Source organism: Lingula anatina, chromosome 2 (assembly GCF_051362555.1).
Source record: "Lingula anatina isolate TDL-2025a chromosome 2, LinAna3.0, whole genome shotgun sequence".
NCBI classification, from domain to species: Eukaryota; Metazoa; Brachiopoda; class Lingulata; order Lingulida; family Lingulidae; genus Lingula; species Lingula anatina.
Window position 1 is genome coordinate 26,661,231 of NC_141768.1, and position 22,720 is coordinate 26,683,950.

At 38.0% G+C, this 22,720-nt stretch overlaps 3 protein-coding genes and 1 long non-coding RNA gene across 7 annotated transcripts; 1 reads left to right on the forward strand and 3 right to left on the reverse strand.

Moving 5' to 3' along the window:
- Nucleotides 1-772: 772 nt before the first annotated feature.
- Nucleotides 773-4,628, reverse strand: LOC106158856 (H2.0-like homeobox protein). The gene is made up of 4 exons (XM_013534966.3): nucleotides 3,641-4,628; nucleotides 3,106-3,264; nucleotides 1,800-1,999; nucleotides 773-1,568 (listed from the first exon to the last, which is right to left on the reverse strand). The coding sequence occupies exons 1-4, from the start codon at nucleotides 4,056-4,058 to the stop codon at nucleotides 1,428-1,430; spliced, it is 918 nt and encodes a 305-aa protein (XP_013390420.2). The 5' UTR covers nucleotides 4,059-4,628; the 3' UTR covers nucleotides 773-1,427.
- Nucleotides 4,629-4,632: 4 nt separating this feature from the next.
- Nucleotides 4,633-7,752, reverse strand: LOC147763509 (UPF0046 protein C25E10.12-like). Of its 2 annotated transcripts, none has more exons than XM_087003917.1 (3): nucleotides 7,684-7,752; nucleotides 5,142-5,854; nucleotides 4,633-4,824 (listed from the first exon to the last, which is right to left on the reverse strand). In XM_087003917.1, the coding sequence occupies exons 2-3, from the start codon at nucleotides 5,834-5,836 to the stop codon at nucleotides 4,677-4,679; spliced, it is 843 nt and encodes a 280-aa protein (XP_086860043.1). In that variant the 5' UTR covers nucleotides 5,837-5,854; nucleotides 7,684-7,752; the 3' UTR covers nucleotides 4,633-4,676. The 2 variants fall into 2 exon arrangements, with proteins under 2 accessions (XP_086860043.1, XP_086860042.1); XM_087003916.1 differs by lacking the exon at nucleotides 7,684-7,752 and adding an exon at nucleotides 6,634-6,739.
- On the reverse strand, nucleotides 6,634-14,670 carry LOC106177047 (uncharacterized). 2 transcript variants are annotated; one of them, XM_087003918.1, is made up of 4 exons: nucleotides 14,543-14,670; nucleotides 9,217-9,333; nucleotides 7,802-9,002; nucleotides 6,634-6,719 (listed from the first exon to the last, which is right to left on the reverse strand). In XM_087003918.1, coding segments are annotated over exons 1-3 (729 nt in total). In that variant the 5' UTR covers nucleotides 14,545-14,670; the 3' UTR covers nucleotides 6,634-6,719; nucleotides 7,802-8,392. The 2 variants fall into 2 exon arrangements, with proteins under 2 accessions (XP_086860044.1, XP_023932265.1); XM_024076497.2 differs by lacking the exon at nucleotides 14,543-14,670 and adding an exon at nucleotides 10,406-10,954.
- A 267-nt stretch (nucleotides 14,671-14,937) lies between these two features.
- On the forward strand, nucleotides 14,938-21,311 carry LOC106158855 (uncharacterized). Of its 2 annotated transcripts, XR_015332773.1 has the most exons (8): nucleotides 14,938-15,028; nucleotides 15,376-16,775; nucleotides 16,846-17,557; nucleotides 18,001-18,166; nucleotides 18,429-18,575; nucleotides 18,796-18,937; nucleotides 19,319-19,425; nucleotides 19,761-21,311. It is a non-coding gene; the product is annotated as an uncharacterized LOC106158855 (long non-coding RNA). The 2 variants fall into 2 exon arrangements; XR_015332772.1 differs by having other exon boundaries at nucleotides 15,376-17,557.
- Nucleotides 21,312-22,720: the final 1,409 nt, after the last annotated feature.

Below are 22,720 nucleotides of genomic sequence, written 5' to 3' on the forward strand. Positions count from 1 at the left end.
GGCGGGTTTGGAATGCTATACCCTTGCAATCGCTTGTAGAAACTGGAGCAGGAAAAGGAAAGTATTCATTTAAAATGTATCTCTTACTTAATCTCTCATGTATATTAAGTAAAAAGGAACAGTAAAAAATACCAATCCTTCAAATATCTGCTTTTGTAGGAAATATCATGAAATAGAAGTAATTTCTATTGAGAACGCATTTGTTTGTGTTCTTGCAGATTTCCCTGAACAATTGTTAGTTTAATAACATTTAATCCGATTTGAAGTGAAGTGCAAATAAATATGAAAATTGATTGTGCTATTTTGGGTTTCACCTAATAGAGCACTTTATTAGGTTATGCTACATTTTACTAGAATTACACGTGTTAGGCAATAAAAGATGCTTAGAAAACAGTCCCGAGAAACATCATCCTTAACGGCTGTTCATTCAATCGAGGGATATGTTTCGAAAATATGCCAACGTATCTGAAATATTACCCAAGATGCTATAGGCACTAGACACTTTTCGATGTACAGTATGGCTCGCATCACTTGGTGATCTTTCGCCGTATCAACTATAAAGGTTATGATAATAGCAATTCATTTAACTGTAACATAAACAGTAGCTTAACCTTGATATATCTTTTCTTGGCACTTCCGCTCGTTTTTAATGTACTGTGATGATAGAAAAGACTGTTGCTGAACTTTTATTTTTCCACTAACGCTTTCTTATCACACCTCTAGTGCGCATTGTTGGGGCAACACAAATAATGTCAAAGTGAAAAACAAGAGCAACGGTCCTCAAAGCTTTTTATACTTATTTGCTAAGTACACTCTTTCTCTCTGTTTATCTGGTTATCCCTAAAATGAAGCTTGATAAATGTCAGCTGCAAACCCCAAATTTGCCAATTGTCAGCTTAATTTTGAAAAACCGCAATTTTTAATCGAAAGCCATAGTCCAATTTAATTAGACGATGTGCAGAATGCCTTCGCACTTTTCCAGCTACGGTTCACAAATAAAAGTCCAAATAAAACGCATTTCTTGTTCGATTGAGCAGTGCCGATGAAAAGTATTTCCTTTCCTCTGTTTGTCTTACTCTATTTCGAAGAACATTCGGTACAGATTAGGTTAATCGAATATGCACTTTAGACATTTTACAGCCGTCCCCCACCACGTTCGTCACACTACAATAATTTGGCAAAGGTAAATAGTAAGAGGTTACGTAAACTCCAATAAAAGTTTCAGCCGTTGATAGCTATAGTTTTCTGTTTCCTTAAATGTTTTTCTTGGCGTTATATTAAAAAGAGAATTGACATCCGTGAAGATCCCGAAGTACAGCAAGAATAAGTTCCTTTTAGTCTTTTACTGGCATTTCTTTTTGTACATCAAGTAAAAACCATGGCAAATTTGTTAACGTTTTACTGTCAAGTATAAAAAGACGTATCTTTTAAGAGGACAGGCTCTGAGTAATAGGAATTTTTCCTCCGTCGTCTTTTGTTGATTCGGTTTCGTTCTTTTCTAAATGACGCTCCTCTTTTTCTTTTGCTTGTCTCCATTTCATTCGGCGGTTTTGAAACCAAACTTTAACCTAAAAATAGAGTTTTGTTCCAATAAACGCCAATTTATCAGTAAGAAAACCTTACGGACTCGATTTTTTGGTAGGTTTTTCAACAGCAGTATTTGTCTTATTCGTTGACGGAATCGGACAATCGAGTTTGAAACTTAAACTAAAACTAAAATTAAACCTAAACTGTGATACATGTAGCACAACAAATAAAGACAGTGCAACAAATTAAATCTTTTTCTCGGATTTCTTTACCTGTGCGTCGGTAAGTCCAAGCATTGCTGCTATTTGCCGGCGGTCGTTCTTCGAGACGTATTTCTGTAGCTCGAAGCGTTTTTCCAAGCCCTTTCTCTGGAGAGAGGAAAATACAGCCCGTGTCCACGAGCGTTTTCTCCTCCCAGAGGTAGCCGCAATGGCGAAAGGGTCCGTATGCCTCCCTATTACCGAGTATGGACCTTGGTGAACAAAACATACACAAATCTCATTTTGAAAATATACTAACTTGTAGAGACGTAACTAATTACAAAAACTTAAATATGTCTTTAATATAACTATTAGGTAACATGTTCCACTTAATATGAAAATCGTTATAATCGTTTCAGTATGACCAATTCCATTCCTCTAAAAATGATCCTTACCGAAATAAAATCAATATCAAATTTTGGCTTGGCAGAAAAAAAATCATGTTTCCAGGGAAACATTTTGATATTTAAGAAACCCAATAACATCCCCAATCTATATATTACAGTTTAGATCAATGCGCAAAAATGTATTCTACGGTCTTTATATAGGGGAGACGATTTCTTAGCACTATTACAAAATGATGTGATCAATTTTTTAATCCATAGTTACTTTGTCATAAATTGATGGGGGGCAACTTACCCCGGGGTCCAACTAGCCCCGGTCTCCCCTAAATTGATAATCCCTCTGAATTACAATCGCATTACACTACTTTTTTCAGATTTTACAAAAGAAAAAAAATAGATGAAATTATTTCGACACGATCATTCCAAATGATTATTTTTTCTTACATGCAATGTTATAAATTTTTATATAATACTTGACAAATTTTAATTTTGTAATATGCAAAAATCGGCTTATAGACAAATAGGTGATAAACTATTCCTCATAAATTCCTAAACTTTTTAAAGTTTCCACGACAAATGAGAAAAATGGTTCAGCTTGGGCATCAGTGAAAATTTATGATAGTCTTAGAACCCCTAAAATCGTTAAGTTCAATGCAACGATGTTGTCTTTACTTAATTTACTGCGAATAATAATTATTTATTTATGCGCAGAACTTTAGGAATTCTGCACAAATAAAAAAAATAAAACATACATGTACTTTTTGTTATGGCTAATTCACAATGGTGAAGAAAAATACCATAAATCAATTCATGGGATGCAGAAAGTATATTAAATTATATAGATACTTGTAATGTATATTCACTCCCCACTTACAAAGTACTTGGCAATCCGCATTTTTCGTATATTTTAGTTCGGATGAAAACTTATTCATAATTCTACTTTTTTCACTCTTGGCATTAACTTACATTATTACCTGGAAAAACTGAAGGTCCAAAGCATTTTGTGTCAAATATTCGTTGACGCGATCCAACTTGATCGGATAAAGGAAACGTATAGGGTGACGCCATGACCGATTCCCTGCCACCGGCTACCCATTTCTCCGGCGGCAAAAAATAATGCTGGTTGTATAGGGCTTTGGAATTAGAACAGAAAAATGTTTTTTAAAAAAGAGATGGCAAAATTAATGTTAAGATCTTAAATCATAAATCGGCAATTGTTTGGATAAATTTACCAGGGGAAAAATTTTAATTGTACTTAATGTCAACCATGACACATTGGTTTTTATTTATTTACGACTTTCATGATCAAAGAGAAATCAGCAGAATGTAAAATCATAAATCGGTAGTCGTTTGAATAAATTTGCTAGAGGAAATTTTACAATTGTTTTTAATGTCAACCATGATATATTTCTTTTTATATGTCCAAAACTTTCATGATAGCAGTACGTAATTCATACTAGGTAAAATAAGTGCATAATATCTTTTAAAAACTATGGCCGACAACCTTACCTTTGCCTGGGTGAAAATGGTCGGCCTTAAAGGTGGGCTCACCGCCACTCTCATTAAAAACAATCCTGTCTATTCCAAATTTTAGATCTCTGCTTCGTATTCCCACAGTCGCCTGTGTCGTCCAGTTGTAACCTGAATACAGCAACAAAGGCATAAGGGATGGAGGGATGTTTCCGAACCCTTTCATGTCTCTAGAAACCGCAAAAGATTCTTTCAAGCAGCGCTTTTCGTTCAGCTGTTTTTCTAATCCCAGCTCGTTGGTTTGAACGAAATGATTTCTCCGAACATCGAGCCCATCTTTGATTCCATTTACGAAATTGAAATTAAGACTTGAACTGCAAGTTGTACCGGTCATATCGTGTCCAAACGATGGCCATAGGCGAGGGAACGATCGTTGATCCATGGCTGCTTTGCACATGTGACTATTTCATGTATTACGCATTTGAATGAGAAATGCCTATTTTACTCGAAAAGTTATAATCAACTACTGACTTGTAACAAATTTCTGAAAATCCAGTCTGCAATTGCATGATAATGCTCTTTATGGCATGCTTTTCAATGTCAAGAAGCGAAACTGGTGATGAATTTGGCGTTAGTATTGCTCGCTCGTAACCAATACATACCAGTGTTTACAGAAGGAGATTTTGGACACTGTCTGTCGTGGATTTAACCAATCAAATCGTTTTACAAGGCTTCAAGCTATTTCATTTCCCTCCCTCTTCCTGCTCGTGTATTTCACTTCACGTATTTTAAATGAATGATTTGCTGTGTAACAAATCACTGGTTGGAGATGTGTCCATGGAAAATTTACATGGGTGTATTTGAAGAAATATTCGCATCAATCTACTTTAACTCTGAAATTTACATCTGACTGAATAACTTTTTTGCCCTTAAAGTTACGTTTTAATTTTGAAATCTTGACTGAATTGAATCTACATGTAGCCCATATGATATGCTTTGAAGGTGTTTTTTTACATAAAGCATCAAATAGCTGACAATGTAAAAATCTTTATTCTGTTATCAAGTAAGAGATATGTTAATAAAATAAATCGTAAACTACTGGCGTTGGATGGCCCTCCATGGATGCGTTGGAGCAGAATGTGTTTGCTGTTCCGTCTTGATTGTGTTTTAGACGAGTCACTCCGTTGGTTCCATGAACGTGGCCAAAAACATGGATCTTCGGCCTAAAAGTAAGTAGATAACACTTGTATCTGTTTGTCTACATTAAAAGAACATGGGGTAAAAAGAGAGAGGGTTTTGAACCAGAAAGGACCTAGGGGCAACGTCTGCCACACACAAAAAGTACACAAAAATAAAAAAAGGAAAAAAGGGAATAACCTTTTAAAAATTGTATAAAATATAGTCAATATTACACTACCATGCGGGTTAGAAATTATTACTGGTAAAAACAAAGACAAACTGGATTAAATTAAAGCATCCAATAACTTCATCCTGTCCTAATCCAAGAACCATTTAATCGGAGATTGTCAAGAATATTTACCTGATTCTCTTTAGAGCATCCAACAACCCTTTGCTTCCGAAATAATGGACACTTAGGGGATGCGCCCGCGATTCACAAAATTTGCATGGATCAAAAGACATTGTCTTAAAACGGCCTCTGTATATGTATTCCTTGTCTCGTATACCAAGGGGAGGCATGTGAGTCACCAAGACGTCTATGTCATCTGGTAATTTTGACCACCTAGAATCAAGTTCTTCTATTGGCTCCGTAAATGCATCGGCTCTGCTGCTTGAACGAGATGCGGTCCAAGGAGAGCCGTAAAATTTCAAACCCTCTATCTCTATCCAGTCATCTTGCAAGTAGGTGAAATTTCTAACGTTATTTCGAATCTCCTGACTTGTATGTTTCTCTAGATTTAAGTCATGATTGCCTGCTACAAATATTTTGTGCTTGTGCGGCAAACTTCCGAAGAATTTGTCAAGGGCCTTAAGTTCATATCTATAATCTATTTCTTTAAACCATTTCCTAAAAAAATTAAAGTTAGAGAAGTCCCCTGAATGTACTAAAACGTCCCCGCCAGGGATATGTGGGGCGTATTCCCGGTGTTTATTGTGGGTGTCGGAGATATGAACAATGCGCAACACACGTGCGTCTGATCTTTCTTTGGCGTCTCTGTCCACTTCATATACCCCGTGCTTGTTTGGTTTGATATCGAACAGCAAGTTTGATTCCATGTTCTTTTTAAATGGACACTGTAAAGAAAAATATTGAATATATTTTATTTAATTACCACTTACGCGATTATTAGTCTGTCCATCTGTTCATCCATCCAGGCTTCCTTCACTTCTCATATTCATTTATATATATGATACATCCTTAAACCACTAATTCCACTTATACTTTTGTGCTAAATCATTCATTCAAACATTCTCTCAAACAATAAATTAAATTATTTATCTATTGAACACCTCTCTGTGTGTGCTTATGTGCGAGTGTCCAAAATAATTCATTCAGTTATCAATTTGTCAATGAAAAGGCAAAGAAAATATAAAGCACTGAGACTGACCAATATAGATCGATATAATATGAAAAGAAAATTTATGGGTCATATTAAGTTTGTTGACTTTCTTTATACCGGGGTATTCTACCCAGGCCTGCTTGTCACTTTAATTAGTAAATAATAAATTTAAAGCGCTTCTCTTCGGTATTGACACGTGAGCGTGCAGGTAATAACCATGACATATCCTCACACCTCTACACGTTACGCCACGTGCGGCTGTTATTTACATTAAGGACATTATACAAATTAAATGTTTGCCAGCTAGGCATGATATCATGTTTATTGAGAGATGAACGTCAATTTTTTAAAAATAATTGCACACATAACCTGTCTACTACAACCGCAAGAAGTGCAAGTGGCATGCTATGGGGAAGCGCTGAAACTTGTCAATGCAGTTAAACTCCTTCTTCTGCATTCTGGTAGTTTCTCGCGAATGTTTTTTACTCTGTATCAAGTTCAATGGATACTTACCTGAGATAAATATGCATAAGAAACCTAGGTGTCAGGCACTGGTAGGTGACTCCGCTCTGCTTAGCCTTCGCTTTCCGTCACGTGTGCTGGTTATAGAGAGAAGAGGTTCTAAAAGACAGGGGTTCTGGAAGAACGTGATACTTGACATAAATGTCAACTGATAAACAAAGTGAAATGTACGTGATGTCTTGGTGACAGACACACACACACACTGTCAATTCATCAAGTAACAATATACACTATGTAATTGGTTAAAATTAACCTGATAACTGTTTTCAAATTAATAAATGGACACAATCCCATTTATCGAAAATTAGTAAAGTTTAAGTAAATCCTGTTGAATAAAAGCTGTCTGAAGTCATTGAGTGCAAATATACTTTCCGCACTAGTTGACTCCTAACATAATAATGCTTGCACTTTTAGGTAAAATAATTAATTAAAATAAGTGAACATTCTAGCAATAAAACACCGATAAAACTGTAACTATTTAATTTTATCTGTCTCCTAAAAGGACACCCCAGTGTTCGTCTCTTCCTCGAGTTACTCCCACCCGAGGCAATGTCTGTTCAGTTGGTTGATTGTCACCAGCATGGACAAGATTACAAATTCGTAATTTTGTCCACGTCACCTGAGACCGTCGGCGGACAAAGTAGGCTACATTTAACAGTTAGCTGTGACACCGTCAGTGACGCAGGCATAGTCATAGGCCATTTTTGCTATAGGCCTATTAAAAAAAATCGCTAAAACCTAGCTTTTTAAACAGATTTAATAACTTTGCCAGTTGACGTCCATTGGACTCGACCTTAATCTCGAACTTTCTCAGGATAATTTTCAATACCTCGCCCCCCCCCCAACCCCCAACCGCACCCCCCCCCCCCGTGCCAAACCGCAAACGTTGTTGATGCACGAATGAACAAAAAAGTGGAAGTATTATTCCGTATCATGTGACATGCCAGTGGCCCAGAACGCATCATAGACGTCTCAATATCTTCCGCCAATGGTCTAATGTGTCTAAATGTGTACTAGTTCAGCATTCGGAACATGATTTACCTGACGTTGTTAGTCCTGTCACTTCACGAACTAGGCGCATACAGTAACATATATATATATATATATATATATATATATATATATATATATATATATATATATATATATAAGAGCCTACCGTTATCTTTGGTTATCGGAACATGAGTCGAACAACGCCGAAGCGTGGCTATGTCACCGACATCTCACCATGTACACAGTATACCTTTATCGCGACCTCGTGACCAAACATCAAAATGAGTCATCATTTGTATGAATAAGTTTTATTTATAGAATAGCATTCATAGAAAAACAGCTACCCGTTGGATTCAATCAATACACTTGTTCAATTATTTACCAGATACTGGTACAAATATGACAAATAATACTATATTTAAGTTGCTGGTACATTACCACCGGTTCTTGATATACCATTTCAAGTTAAATATGGCATAATATATAATAAAACCCAGTGACGCCAGGGAAAAGAAAAAAAAAACTAATTATTCTATTAATACCCGATTATAATCCACAGTAGAAAGAGTCCATTTTATAGCAAGATTTTTAAAGCCTCTGCTATTACTTTCGATCTTTTTTCTTTACTTTTTGATTCTTTTATAATAGTTGGGGTGTATTATCCCAGTTCCATTATCCCAAGTTCTTCGTTTATCATTTCAATAAGAGGGGATTCTTTTTAGGCAAACCACAGCGTCAGTGACACTGAAGAGCGAAATTAGGGAAATACGATGGTCGTACTTCCAATAATTTTGCCATTCCCTTTTTTCCAGAGTTGCGTCTCTTCTGCGTGGCCATTCCCAAGGTGGATAACCATCATGTCTCTGACCTCTGATCCCGTAACTTTCATTTTTATAATAGATTTGCCATTCTTTTGGGGTGTTACTGGTTCTTTGGTGCTAAACCTGACCATGACTTTGTCTGCGAATCCACCCGGCGTTTTGACACAATATTCTCCAACTGCAACGTAGTCTCCCTTCTTCAGCACCCCAGTGTAATTAGCATTAGATCGAAATCGACCATTTAACACCGTAACTCGCCACTGCGCCATCGTCACATAGGTGTTGTTGAAACCACGAACCCGGAGACCATGCGTCTCTGCATCTAGTTGATGTTTAGCGGTGTGGGGCCATAGAAGTCTCCTGAACTCCAGGCCCTTTTTGCGCACGCTTCCCTCAAACAAAACCCGAGGAACAATATCTCGAAAATCTATTTTGTATTGATCATAGAAAAATTGCAACGCTTGCATCCCTTCGAAGTGTTTCTGGAAGTCCGTCCTGCTGAGGCAATCTTCGTGCTCAAAGTTTCGCAACATTGCTAACATGTCACTGAAAGGAAAGGTAACAAAATGGGTATGTATTTAATATTCGAACAATGTGAAGGAGGAACGGGGTGCATCCCTCCACAAACCGACTTTCTCTTAAGAACAAAAGCTCTACGATCTAAACAAAATTCAAGTTAAATTTATTTTTTCTTCACAAAGGAAGGCGTTTTATAGATAACGACAATTTACACAGTGTTGCATTGTTTTAAGAAACATACCTAGATTTATAGAAGTTTTTGAACCTTCCCGATAACGACATGCTAAATACTCTGTTGTTTGCTTGTTGGCTGTCCTGACTGTCCCCAGCAGTGAGCAATACCACCGCACAGAAAACCCTAAAATATTGTCAATTAAGATATTTAAAAACGCAGTTTTAATTGCCCTGATTGGAGTTTTGGGACTCTACTTAGTTGCTTGTTTACTAAGATGGACGAGTGTTGGCTATTAGAAAAACCCCAAGGTGACGACAAAGGCCATCAACCTTTTAACTCCAAATAAGTGTCTATGAGATGTGACCACAAGCCACAGAAACAACAGCCTAACGTGGGTTACACCCCCACTTAATGTTTGGTAAAGAGACATCAATGTAAGGAAGTGGTTAGCATTAAATATACTGGAAATAGTCAAAAGAAGAAAATCGCCAGTGAATACTACAGTCCACTACTAATGCTCGTAAATTTGTTAACTGTGTACTGCCCAAGGACAAAATGTAAAAAAAAAAATGTTATGTCTACTGTACTTTGTACCACACCGCCATGAGGTCCTTGAAAAGTGAAAAGAGGTGGTAAACATGTTAAAAGCTTCTTTTTTTTCAAAAATGTGGATTTACGGGAATACGATTTGGTTACCTGCAAACTTATTTGTGTAAGTATGTTATTTACAATTTTCGCCTGACCCAAGATGAAATGGAAAAATAGGAAATTATCAAAGGCCAATGCAATATGTTGCAGTGTCAAAAGAATTAAAATATTTCGCTTTCTATTTCACATTTCCCGATATATTTCACTGAATTACTAATCCTCGTCTGGAATACCAAGAGCTGAGATTTGTATGAGTACTGATAATCTGTGTTATAATTTCCCAGTTTACACAAAATCATAAATAACTAATATTTAAGACTGACGTATGCTGTACTTTAGTGTACTACTACTAAACTATTATGGATCAAAATAGACTTATATTTTTGCTAAAGTTAAGAAATATATAAAACTAAGATCCTACGTGAAACTGGGCTAAACGCTCGTTAATAATATCTTGATTGCATAGTTAAGATCTTGCTTTAGAATATAAAATAAAAATCTTATAAAAAAATAAAATCTTGAGGTATTGAAAAACAAACATAGTACTTGCTAGCTAATACTGGTGAGAATGTGTACAATGCATGATACAACAACATAAAATTCTAACCTTAACAAATCCATAGTTATGTCTTCAGCCTTTCTCCGTAGTTTACAAGCGCAACATTGGAACGATGTGTCTAAAACACCTTTTTACGGGCTATTAAATCGAATTAATGTCACTTTCAAAAGTCTTTAACCATAGTCTTCCATGTTAATCAACATATGATAATCCAAATATACTAAATCCACTTAGTAAGCAGAACAGAACTGCTTTGGGGTCTATCTCAAAATTGTGCCTGTTCACCATAAAATTTATAGGAGCAAGCCTGTTTGACGTACCGGGCCTTCGATCACGACCACTTGAAGACAAAATTTGTTCTACTGTTACAAACTGTGCAAAAAAAAAAAAAATGCTCCAATATTTAAAGTGCATTATGAATTCGATGCTGACTATCAAATATTGTCAAAACAAATACTTGAAGGGGCTGAAAGTGGACATTAACTCGTTCTCCTAGCGGTAAGGACCCCCAAAAACGTTAACATATTTATCACCATACGTCATTATGGGATACATCGAGATGCCATGCCTTTAGAGTGTCGAGCATCAAATAATCAATTTGATTTTCTACCACCCGTCAAACCCCCCCCCCACCCCCCCACCCCCAAGTCAGAAGCAATAGATCGTCGATGTTGGAGCATGCCAAAGCAGTCCAAACTAAATGTTGGCTCTGGATATGCGTTAGCTGTACCGACGGTAACAGAAACGCTGCCATTTTTTTTAGTTTTGTTTCGTTTTCAAGATAACGTCTCATGCCACTGTTTACAAGGGAAGGTTCATTATACACTCAGATGTTATTTTGGGGGAAATTACCGGGTCATTTAATAAAAAAACAACTCAATTATGACTAGGCAGTGACACATTTCGTATAACATTCGCGTAAATGTTTTTATCACTTTCATGTACTATAGTTTTCCCATATTGGAGGGTACTATAACATAAAACAACAAAAACATTATGAGGCACGTGGAAATTATGTAAATATTAGACAAAATGAAGTGCCGCAAAAGTTTACCTTTTATGTGGAATGATACTACTCCACTTGATACCCACTAACATGTAACACCCGAGGACATTTTGGTAGCAAATGTGTTCAACTAGATCGAAGGAAGAGCTCAGCGTTTTAATTATAATGCAGGGCGGATCCAGGATTATTTGAAGAGGGGGTCCGATTTTTCAGGAATGACAGGCCTCGGATGCGAAGCCGACCCTCGCCCCACTTGGATTGTTTTGGAGGGCAAACAGTGCCATTTGGAACGGTTAAGAACTATAAATCAGCTATTCAAAAATCTAATTCCAAGAGGGGATATCAGTGTGATTTTTTTTCAGAATTTGAAGGAGGGGGAGGGGGGAGTCAGCACCTCCCTGACCCACCTCTAAATCCGCCACTGCTATTTATTAGATATGCGTTTATATATTTAGGGGCGGATCCAGGGGGGGGGTCTTTTTATTTTTTTATTTTTACCCCCCCCCCCCCCCCCCACACACACACACAAGAAAAGAAAAATAATTTTCAAACTTAAATACGTGGAACGAACGATTTAAATTAATAATGAATAAATCATAATTTACCATAAAAATTTTAAAAAGCCATCTTATAACAACACAAGATCGTAATATAAGCCTTATAGCCTAGGTCCCAACCGAACGTGCGGGCTGCAAACATTTTCCCCCCAAAAAATGGGGAAAAAGTGGGAGTTCGTGCGTGAGGAGCACGTCCATCGTGCGACTTTTGGAGGATGCAAGCAGCACGTAGAAACTTTTCGACATGATCAACAGCCGCTACGTGCGATCTAGCTACGTCCTAGCCGGACGCAAGGAAATTAAAATCGTGCGTCCAAAACGTAGTTGGGACCTAGGCTTATGACACTTGATCACGGTCACGTTGTTCAGTTTCAAATTAAAGTTTTGTATCTAGGGATGTATCGAGCATGATTTGTCTCTACCAGAACACCTTGATATATTGTTTTGTCTGTTACTGAATGACTATGTGAAATCGAAATTGGAGGTTTTAAGGGAGAGATGTAAGATACAGGAGTATATTGTGTGGTGTACAACTTCCTAAACATGCATTGACAGTGACGTTTTTATGTGAAACGTTTTTCTACCTGGAGTGTCGATTAGCGGGGAGGAGGGGGTCGCGTTTTCTACTTTTTCTAAACCTATTGTGGCAGAAAGGGATAAATATAGCTTTTTGTGTAATATTGCAAACATTTTCCGATTCATGTCTTGTTAGTATGGAAAGTTTTCCTACTCAATAAAGAAGGTTTAAAAAAATATTTTGGATAATATTCGCATGTTATACATACTAAAATTAGACTGCGCTAAAGGGGATACGAGATGCACATTTATTTTACTGGCACATTTTGTCCTCAACTTCATGTATATGTTTCACAATGCCTGTTAACGAAGGTTTTGCAAATTTCTATCTATGAGAATACAGTTTCGTCTGAAACAATTAACTGCGCACTGTCATCATATCGTCTAGCTAATCGTGGATATAACTTTAGATTTGTTAAATGGCTGAAATATTACAAAAACATCAAACAACTTTAAAAAAATGACCTGTGGCAGAAGACCGCACGATTTTTTTTTTCAATTTTTAAAAGCCAGGTGACATCGCGAAAGTAGTGGGGATCTATTTATTGTGTTATTTAAAATAAACATAAATATAGGCATTATCTGAAACATCATACTCGCTTCTTGATTTTGTACACTAGATTGGAGAGTGTGAGATGGCGCTGCGAGCAACAGTTAAACGGTTGAAATTTTAGCCCGTTTATGTTTTTTTTTGTGTGTCAGAACAGATAAAGTTATTTATTTATTTATCTATTTTTTGCAGAGATTTTTAAAAAGTTGCAAGACTGATGTAAGTAAAATTCCACTTGGACAAACAAATGTTCTATCCTTAATTCTTCATAAATTTTTTAAAAATCTTAAATGGACCTATAAATAGTGAATCAGTGAGTGTTCTTGTGGCAGGCGAAGCAATTCCCGAGTTCGATTTTCAAGCAGTGTCGACCACCTCATTAAAAAACACAAATAGAGCTGTTATGTGCCTGGTCATGAAAACAAGCTCTAGTGCTTGACAACTTAGGTTGTGTGATCGCCAGGGAGATGTGAAAGAAGGCCAGTGACCACTCAGACTTAGGACAATGTTAAAACGCATATATCAAAAAGTGCAGTTTTCAACTAAGGTTTAAGGGGATAAAGTAAACCTATAAATGAGAAATATTTAATTGCAATTTTTCAATTTATCTTATTGTCTTATTCATTATTGTTTTCGTTTTTTCTCTCTAGTCATGCTACTGGCATCAGAATACTGATAACCCGAAGCCATGAATGGAGGCGTCCGTTGTAAGTTATTACCTATATCAGTAGACCTATATCATGCAAAAAATATTCATTTGTTTCTGCTCCCTGGTATAAGTTAATCAAGATTTTTTGTGACCTACTGCTGCTTTCTTTCTTTTCGTAAAATCACAAAAACTTGTTTTTCATTTCTCAGAATAACAATCCAGTTGATAACAAAATATGTTTAGAATACTGAGGTGACTGTATATGCTTAGTCCAGTATACTTTCAATTGACTCACTACAGTTCTCTACAATCAAAACAATCATGCCCCCTCAGGCTGCCTCGAAAATGCAGTCACCCTACCGTACGCCCTATTACACTATCCACATTTTGGATCAGTGTTCGAATACACGCTCTCTATAGTGGCCTGCGAGCAGTTCACAGATACCTGTACCAGTTTAACGGACATCGGGCCTATCATAATTTTGGGGAGAAGGTAAATTGCTCAGAAATTATCATCAAATTTGCCTGTACATTTCGAAGTAACTGCTTAGTACTTAATACTATTATTATAAAATAAAATGATAAACGGAATAATCAAAATAAAAATTGGTAATATGATGCGTATGTTAAAAAGATATTATAATCAATTAAGGGCATCACTATCAAACGCCACCCCCTATGAACAAGTTGGCCTAGGAACGCCACCATGTGACTTTATATCACTGAAGGTATAAAAGCGCAAAATTTTGAAATTTCGTTCATTCAACGCATACAGATCTGGAGCAACAAGAAGGACGCCATGTACTGCGCATCGTATCAAGCTAAAAGGGCACAGGAGTTAACTCACATTTCTCCAAATCTTTCCTTCGTCCCAAGTCAACGCATCGCTCATAGACATGTTGTTTCTTGCACACGCAGTCGTCTGGATTCGACGTTTCTCTAAGCTGGCCAGCTAAAATCTTCGCTTCTCTCCACGAGGAATCGTCGCTCAGGAATCTTCGCAGGATACGTCATCGGTTTTTATGCTGCTGTGGGCCATATTGTTGTAGTGTCATTGCATACATTTCCATGCATTCCAGGTTTCTTCTTATTATATACATAGGCAGACAAAATTACTTAATTCGTTTTCTTTCTTTTAACAGAACTCGATTATGGCGATTCTCGGTAGAGCTCCCACTGACAACTGCAAGGAGAAGAGGGCCACATCTACGCTTCAGCCACATCGATCAATCCTTGGTGCCAGCGAGTCCTGCCATGGTCTGTCTCCGAGGTGGCTGCATTGGGGAAGCGTTCAAGGCATGTGATGATTCACTGAGATGGAAAACCTTTAAAGGTAAGCCTGACTGCAGAGTGCTGACATAGGCAGGAAAAGTCATTAATACGTTTTTCTTTCTGTTTACAGAACTCGATTATGGCGATTCTCGATAGAGCTCCCACTGACAACTGCAAGGAGAAGAGGGCCACATCTACGCTTCAGCCACATCGATCATTGGTGCCAGCGAGTCCTGTCATAGCCTGTCTACGGGTTGGCTGCATTGGGGAAGCGTCCAGCGAGTCTGCTAAGGTCTGTCTACGAGGTGGCTGCATTGGGGAAGCGTCCAGCGAGTCTGCTAAGGTCTGTCTACGAGGTGGCTGCATTGGGGAAGCGTTCAAGGCATGTGGTGTTTCAACCCCTTAAAGGTAAGCCTGACTGCAGAGTGCTGACATAGGTAGGAAAAGTCATTAATCCGTTTTTCTTTGTTTACAGAACTCGATTATGGCGATTCTCGACAGAGCTCCCACCGACAACTGCAAGGAGAAGAGGGCCACATCTACGCTTCAGCTACGTCGATCAATCCTTGGTGCCAGCGAGTCCTCCCATGGTCTGTCTAAGAGGTGGCTGCATTGGGGCAGCGTTCAAGGCATGTGGTGTTCCACTGAGATGGAAAACCCATAAAGGTAAGGCTGACTGCAGGGTTGCTGACATAGGCAGGAAAAGTCATTAATCCGTTATTCTTTCTGTTTACAGAACTCGATTATGGCGATTCTCGATAGAGCTCCCACTGACAACTGCAAGGAGAAGAGGGCCACATCTACGCTTCAGCTACGTCGATCAATCCTTGGTGCCAGCGAGTCCTGCCATGGTCTGTCTAAGAGGTGGCTGCATTGTGGGAGCGTTCAAGGCATGTGGTGTTCCACTGAGATGGAAAACCCATAAAGGTAAGCCTGAGTGCAGAGTGCTGACATAGGTAGGAAAAGTCATTAATCCGTTATTCTTTCTGTTTACAGAACTCGATTATGGCGATTCTCGATAGAGCTCCCACTGACAACTGCAAGGAGAAGAGGGCCACATCTACGCTTCAGCCACATCGATCAATCCTTGGTGCCAGCGAGTCCTGACATAGTCTGTCTACGAGGTGGCTGCATTGGGGAAGCGTTCAAGGCATGTGATGATTCACTGAGATGGATAACCTTTAAGGGTAAGCCTGACTGCAGAGTGCTGACATAGGCAGGAAAAGTCATTAATACGTTTTTCTTTCTGTTTACAGAACTCGATTATGGCGATTCTCAATAGAGCTCCCACTGACAACTGCAAGGAGAAGAGGGCCACATCTACGCTTAAGCTACTTCGGTCAATCCTTGGTGCCAGCGAGTCCTGCCATAGCCTGTCTACGAGTTGGCTGCATTGGGGAGCGTCCAGCGAGTCCGCCATAGTCTGTCTACGAGTTGGCTGCATTGGGGAAGCGTCCAGCGAGTCTGCTAAGGTCTGTCTACGAGGTGGCTGCATTGGGGAAGCGTTCAAGGCATGTGGTGTTCCACTGAAATGGAAAACCCTTACAGGTAAGCCTGACTGCAGAGTGCTGACATAGGTAGGAAAAGTCATTAATCCGTTTTTCTTTCTGTTTACAGAACTCGATTATGGCGATTCTCGACAGAGCTCCCACCGACAACTGCAAGGAGAAGAGGGCCACATCTACGCTTCAGCTACGTCGATCAATCCTTGGTACCAGCGAGTCCTGCCATGGTCTGTCTAAGAGGTGGCTGCATTGTGAGAGCGTTCAAGGCATGTGGTGTTCCACTGAGATGGAAAACCCATAAAGGTAAGCCTGACTGCAGGGTTGCTGACATAGGCAGGAAAAGTCATTAATCCGTTTTTCTTCCTGTTTACAGAACTCGATTATGGCGATTCTCGACAGAGCTCCCACTGACAACTGCAAGGAGAAGAGGGCCACATCTACGCTTCAGCTACGTCGATCAATCCTTGGTACCAGCGAGTCCTGCCATGGTCTGTCTAAGAGGTGGCTGCATTGTGGGAGCGTTCAAGGCATGTGGTGTTCCACTGAGATGGAAAACCCATAAAGGTAAGCCTGACTGCAGAGTGCTGACATAGGTAGGAAAAGTCATTAATCCGTTTTTCTTTATGTTTACAGAACTCGATTATGGCGATTCTCGATAGAGCTCCCACTGACAACTGCAAGGAGAAGAGGGCCACATCTACGCTTCAGCTATGTCGATCAATCTTTGGTGCCAGCGAGTCCTGCCATGGTCTGTCTAAGAGGTGGTTGCATTGGGGAAGCGTCCAGCGAGTCCTGCCATGGTCTGTCTACGAGTCGGCTGCATTGTGGGAAGCGTCCAGCGAGTCCTGCCATGGTCTGTCTACGAGGTGGTTGCATTGGGGAAGCGTCCAGCGAGTCCTGCCATGGTCTGTCTACGAGTCGGCTGCATGGGGGAAGCGTCCAGCGAGTCCTGCCATGGTCTGTCTACGAGTCGGCTGCATTTGGGAAGCGTCCAGCGAGTCGTGCAATGGTCTGTCTACGAGTCGGCTGCATTGGGGAAGCGTCCGAGGCATATGGTGTTTTACTGAGATGGAAACCCCTTAAAGGTAAGCCAGGTTATTGGGGAGAGAAATAGACTAAAATGTTTTTTTTTTCAGTTGCAGTCTTTGCCATAAACTTTTCATCTTACTGGTCATTCGGACCTCAACTTTCCCCAAAACTACTGGTCTGAGTCAAGATTAACTGGTCCGAATACAAATCTTAATTAAACTGGACTGGATTGCACTTATTAACAAGACCTTGACATTTTTAGAATTATGATGTAACAGTTACATTAAAAATTAAATCAAATCAAAAGTTTTCTGAAAATTTAAAAAATCTTATGGTCATATGACCAATTTAAACATTCTGACAAATCTACTTGTCCGAACTATAATTAATGTTAGTCATTGATTACACATAAAATCATAAAATAGACATATTGAAACAACAAAGGGTTGGTAATTCAATAAACAGTCTTAAAAATAATTGGAAAGGGTTACCATTTTAGAGAATAAAAGAAAAGGAGATGAGACCCTGGAAATTGCAACTTGAAAACTAAGCGGCTGGACAGCAAGAAGTACAGGGACTTGATAGTGCTGGGTTTGCCTTGGAAGAGCACAGAAGATGACATGAAGGCTTACTTCTCACAGTTTGGTGAAGTCATCGTGGCACAGGTAGGGCCTACTCATTGCTACTCGTTAAGATCACTGATATGGGCTTCATGAAAAAGTTTCTTTAAAGTTAGTCTTTAGTTTTTGACCAAAAGGATTAAAATGGAGCAGTCATGAGTTATTACTTGTAACAAATGATTGCAATTTAGATCTTCTAATATAACTAATTACTATTTAGAGTGAACTGCTTATGACGCAGACTGCTTTAAATACACGATTTATGGGAATTAAACGAACTAATGCTATTTTTCCTTTCTGTTTACAGAATTCGATTATGGCAAATCCAGATGGAGCTCCCATTTTTCGTAAGAAGATTCCAGCCATGGTCTGTTTATAAGGTGGCTGCATGGGGGAACATCGGAAGCATATGGTGTTCCTCGGAAATGGAAACCTTCCATGGAAGCCGTAAAAGGTAACTCATGTTATTGCGGAGAATAATACACTAAAGTCATTTTACCTTACAAAATTCTTGAGATAAAGCCCTTAGCCACATTAATTATACAGCTCACTTCCACAAGGCAGTGTATCTTCCCCTTGACTCACTTCTGGACTAAAAAAATTAAGATTAGTGGGTTGGGTAGGGAGAAAGGATAAATAGGGAAACTAATGTCTTCTAAATTTCCGTTTTAAAGTTGAGGCAGATAGCATTGGTGAGCGCCTTGCCTGATGATGGTCCATTTTCATAAGTTTAAAATGGAGAAAGCGATGTCAGCATTTGGAATTTCAAGAGTCCTTGCCTAGTTGTAATATCATTGGAATTTAGGACCCTTTAATGTAAGTTATAGGCCAGGGTAGAGAGTAAAAAATGATCTTAATCGTCATTTATTCTATAGATATTACAAATCTTTTGTCGATGCAAATTCAACAAACTGGGCATTTTGTGCAACGCCTTAGACAAAATTGTCTTAATTAGACCGTTTTGAAACAGTTGTCTAAATGTAGACATTTTTGTTTTTTATTTACAATATACTCAAGAAAATTCATATAGCAGACGTTTTAGAATCCAAAGCCCTTTCAATTTGTCATAAACTTGCAAAAAAAAAAAAAAACGTGAAAAAAATCATTTTAGTGGTCAAAAGCTTTTAATTTGTCACAATTTTGCAAAAGAAAATCACTCAAGTAAAATATTTTGACATCCTATCGGCCAACTTTCAGATCTTCACCAGTTTCAATGTGACACACGTGGCGTTGTCACTGGTCTAGAATACCAGAAGCTACTACCCCCAACCTCGCCCTTGTGGTAGTAAGAGGCAATCGTACAGGTGAGCATGTATTTTCATCTGTTTATATTGTTCAGATTGTTAGGGGTTTTCGCGTTTCATATTCCTTCCTTTATCCCTCTTATTTTCTAGTCACTTTCTTTTTGTAGAATATTAGCACTCTCCTAAATCATACTGTGGTTTTGTGTTATTTTATAGAAATAAAATGAAATAAAATAAAATAATCGTGTTAAGAACCAAAGCATTATGAAACATAAAAATACTTGCTACAGGTAACGATGTGTAAATACCAGTGACATACATGTTCTTTGTTGCAATTACTGCAAGTTTTCAATTACTTTTCATACCTTGTGTGAAATGTTACATTTCATTTGTAGGCTACGATATGGCAGTTTTCCAGGAATAATGCCCGAACGCAAATGCCATCAATCCTAGCCAAAATGTCCAAGATGTGAAACACTTAATAGCGCTAGCATCGAACCCCTGTAGCCACTTTCATTGATGATCGGACGTCCTAGCAGTCTTGGTTTTTTAAGAACACAGCTTGTCTGCAAAAAATTGAGAATGTGGAATGGTAATGAAGAGCAATGTACTGAATGTAAGAGGAATACAACCTAATAATGTACTCGGGCCTTTTATATATTGATAATATTTGAGCTTCATATGTCACAGATATGAGTTGGGTGTAATGTTTTTAGTAAGTTCTATTTTTTCACTTAGACGACGAAACATTTTATTCCAAAAGCTTAAGAGAAAACTGACGGTCAGTATGGTCATCCATAATTCCATAAATGTTCAATTGAATAAGATGAATTGTGGTTCTGTGTGAAAATTTTAAGTCTGCCTCTACAGTTATTATTAAAACTTGAAATAGAATATCCAGTTGCTTTATCCACATCTCAATGCAGATAAGTTTTCGCCTGCAAAACATTGGTATTACCACCACTTATGGTCGTCTGTGCTTTATTTCAATCTTAGTGATGTAGTCATTTTTCAAATTTGTGCTTTTGATGATGTGGAGTTGTTCGTCAGTATAGCGTTTGAGAAGATCATAATCCGCACACTAACCTCGACTAACCCTCACATCTTTGTAAAATCCGACTTGATGTAAAGGCTTTTACATGAAGAGGTTTTACATTGACAGCTTGTGCAAAATCTATAATGAAATATTTTACGTTTGAGAAAATATTTCATTATATTTTTTGTACACAGTCTGCTCCTCGTGAGGGATGGCTGGGTGCACACAGTCATCTCTCAAGATTGAGGATCGCACATTACTAATATTATGATTTTCTCAAGTGTTATAGTTGACAAATATATCCAATTCATCATATATGCACCTTTTTCCTCCGGACCCAAAAATTCATATTGAAATTTGCATGGACGGTCATACGGTGTAATATGAAATATGTTGAAGCAGGCTTGCCTTATTCTTTACTTGTATCATACAGGTAGTTGCGATTTCAAGGCAAAATTACATTTGAGAAACTTTATTTTAAACAGTTATATGTCAAAGTTTAATTTCAATCATTGAGGTGTTTCTTTCAGTAGGAATTACATGTACTTTGGTAAATACTTGTGCTTCATCTTGTGTACCAGTATAGTGTATATAGAGAATGGTTTGCAATCACGAGAAAAAGTTCATTCAGGTGCACCATGCTGTCTAAAATGGGACGATATTTATGAACTGCAAGGCGACATGCCAATAAAAAACTGAAGTTATCATGTTTTAAAGACTGAAGCATCCGGGCGTGGGCATTTTCCCGGCATTCCCCACGAAGGGTTTAGACGGTTTTTTTCCCCACGGCCCAAGGGCATGGGGTACTACCATTTATTGATTCATTGCATTTACATAATTCATTAATGATTACTTAAGTACTTCTGAAATTGAATGTTACTGTATATAATAGTTGAATAAAACTATATTCTCCTAATTTTCTTTTTGTTTAAAAAAAAAAAAAAAACCGAGGCGTGCGCAGATGGAAAAATTATCATCAGACTTGCAAATTAATTGAAATGGAGTTGCATGCCTATGCACGTGGCTCGTTTAATTATATTTTCAATTACCCCTTCTCACTTGAACTTAATTTAAGATTTGGTGATTTGTGTCACATAGATTTCTTCCATAAAACTAGGCAATGTCCAGGTTAAAAAAATTATTTTTAGTTTTAGAAATAAAACTGCGGTGTTGCGTAACTTTTTCTCTGGGCATAACTCGAGCCGATACCCACACTATCCCGAGTCGGATTAGAGCCCCTAGAATCAACTATCTTACATAAATATATCCTGCTGTAGATGTAAGAATCGAGCACCTTTTGTTGTTAGTGAAGGGGTACCTATATAATGGCGAATCCAGGATTTCCTAGAGGGGGGTTCGTTTTTATTGATTCCCCCTACCCCACGAAAAAAAGCACTTTTTAAAATTCAGTGCGTTGACGGAACGATTCGAATTGAGCATTAAATAAATTATTTATAAATTAATATATTAACAATAAACTCACTAAATTCACGATGCAGGACTCGAATATTTTTGATATGTAAGAATTTTTCATGCTCGATTAACAGACCATATCTAAGATGATCTCGCGTCATAATCAGCTATGGCGGTGTTAAGAGAGGCATTTATATACAGAACAGTCGAACAGTAGATCGATGGCATTGAAAATCACAGCCTCGCAATAGAGAATTCCTGTTTAAATATAAAATTCTGCATACTTCAAGGTGACTTATTACCGTTTACATCCACAGAAAGGCAGCCAGTTGGGACATTCGATGCCACTCGCGCTTTACTCGGCTTGGAAACTTATATTTCGATCGTTATATTTCAAACGAATGCAGCTGCAGGTTATAAAACCCATCCGTGAGAAATTCACCAAACAATTTCACATCGCTACCAATTCCGTCTTTAAAAAAAACATGAATTTATACTAGTCTGTGTTGCGTAGAGTCCTGTTTTGGTCGGTTAAAACAATTATTTTAATCATTAAATCTAACAAAAATTATTCTGACATATATTTTTAGTTTAGAGAGGTGAAATTCGTAATTTTACTCTTCTTGGTAATTTTTATCATAATTTTATCATTAATTATAATTACATTAATTACAAGGCGATAAGCGCGACGCTAATTTCCAAAACAGCGGCAAATGCATGATTACAATTTTATAAAGGTAAACAAGACATAATAAATACACCTTTGTTAGCTGTTTGTTGGTTTTAACGTTCACTGGTTTACCAACAATAAATTTACTTTTCTAATTTAACCTAACAGTAACAACGAGGATTTATTTTGTGTGAAAAAAGTGTAAAGACTGTGACAAGAGTGAGTGAAACCAACTT

Excerpts from the sequence above, each read along its gene's own strand:
- LOC106158856 (XM_013534966.3), bottom strand. The coding sequence starts at position 4,058 with ATGTGCAAAGCAGCCATGGATCAACGATCGTTCCCTCGCCTATGGCCA. Across the intron at positions 3,265-3,640 it reads CCATTTTCACCCAGGCAAAG|CCCTATACAACCAGCATTAT; the intron begins GTAAGGTTGTCG and ends CTAATTCCAAAG. Across the intron at positions 2,000-3,105 it reads TGGACCTTCAGTTTTTCCAG|GTCCATACTCGGTAATAGGG; the intron begins GTAATAATGTAA and ends TTGTTCACCAAG.
- LOC106177047 (XM_024076497.2), bottom strand. Across the intron at positions 9,003-9,216 it reads AAAAACTTCTATAAATCTAG|TGACATGTTAGCAATGTTGC; the intron begins GTATGTTTCTTA and ends CTTTCCTTTCAG.
- LOC147763509 (XM_087003917.1), bottom strand. The coding sequence starts at position 5,836 with ATGGAATCAAACTTGCTGTTCGATATCAAACCAAACAAGCACGGGGTA. Across the intron at positions 4,825-5,141 it reads GATGCTCTAAAGAGAATCAG|GCCGAAGATCCATGTTTTTG; the intron begins GTAAATATTCTT and ends ACTTACTTTTAG.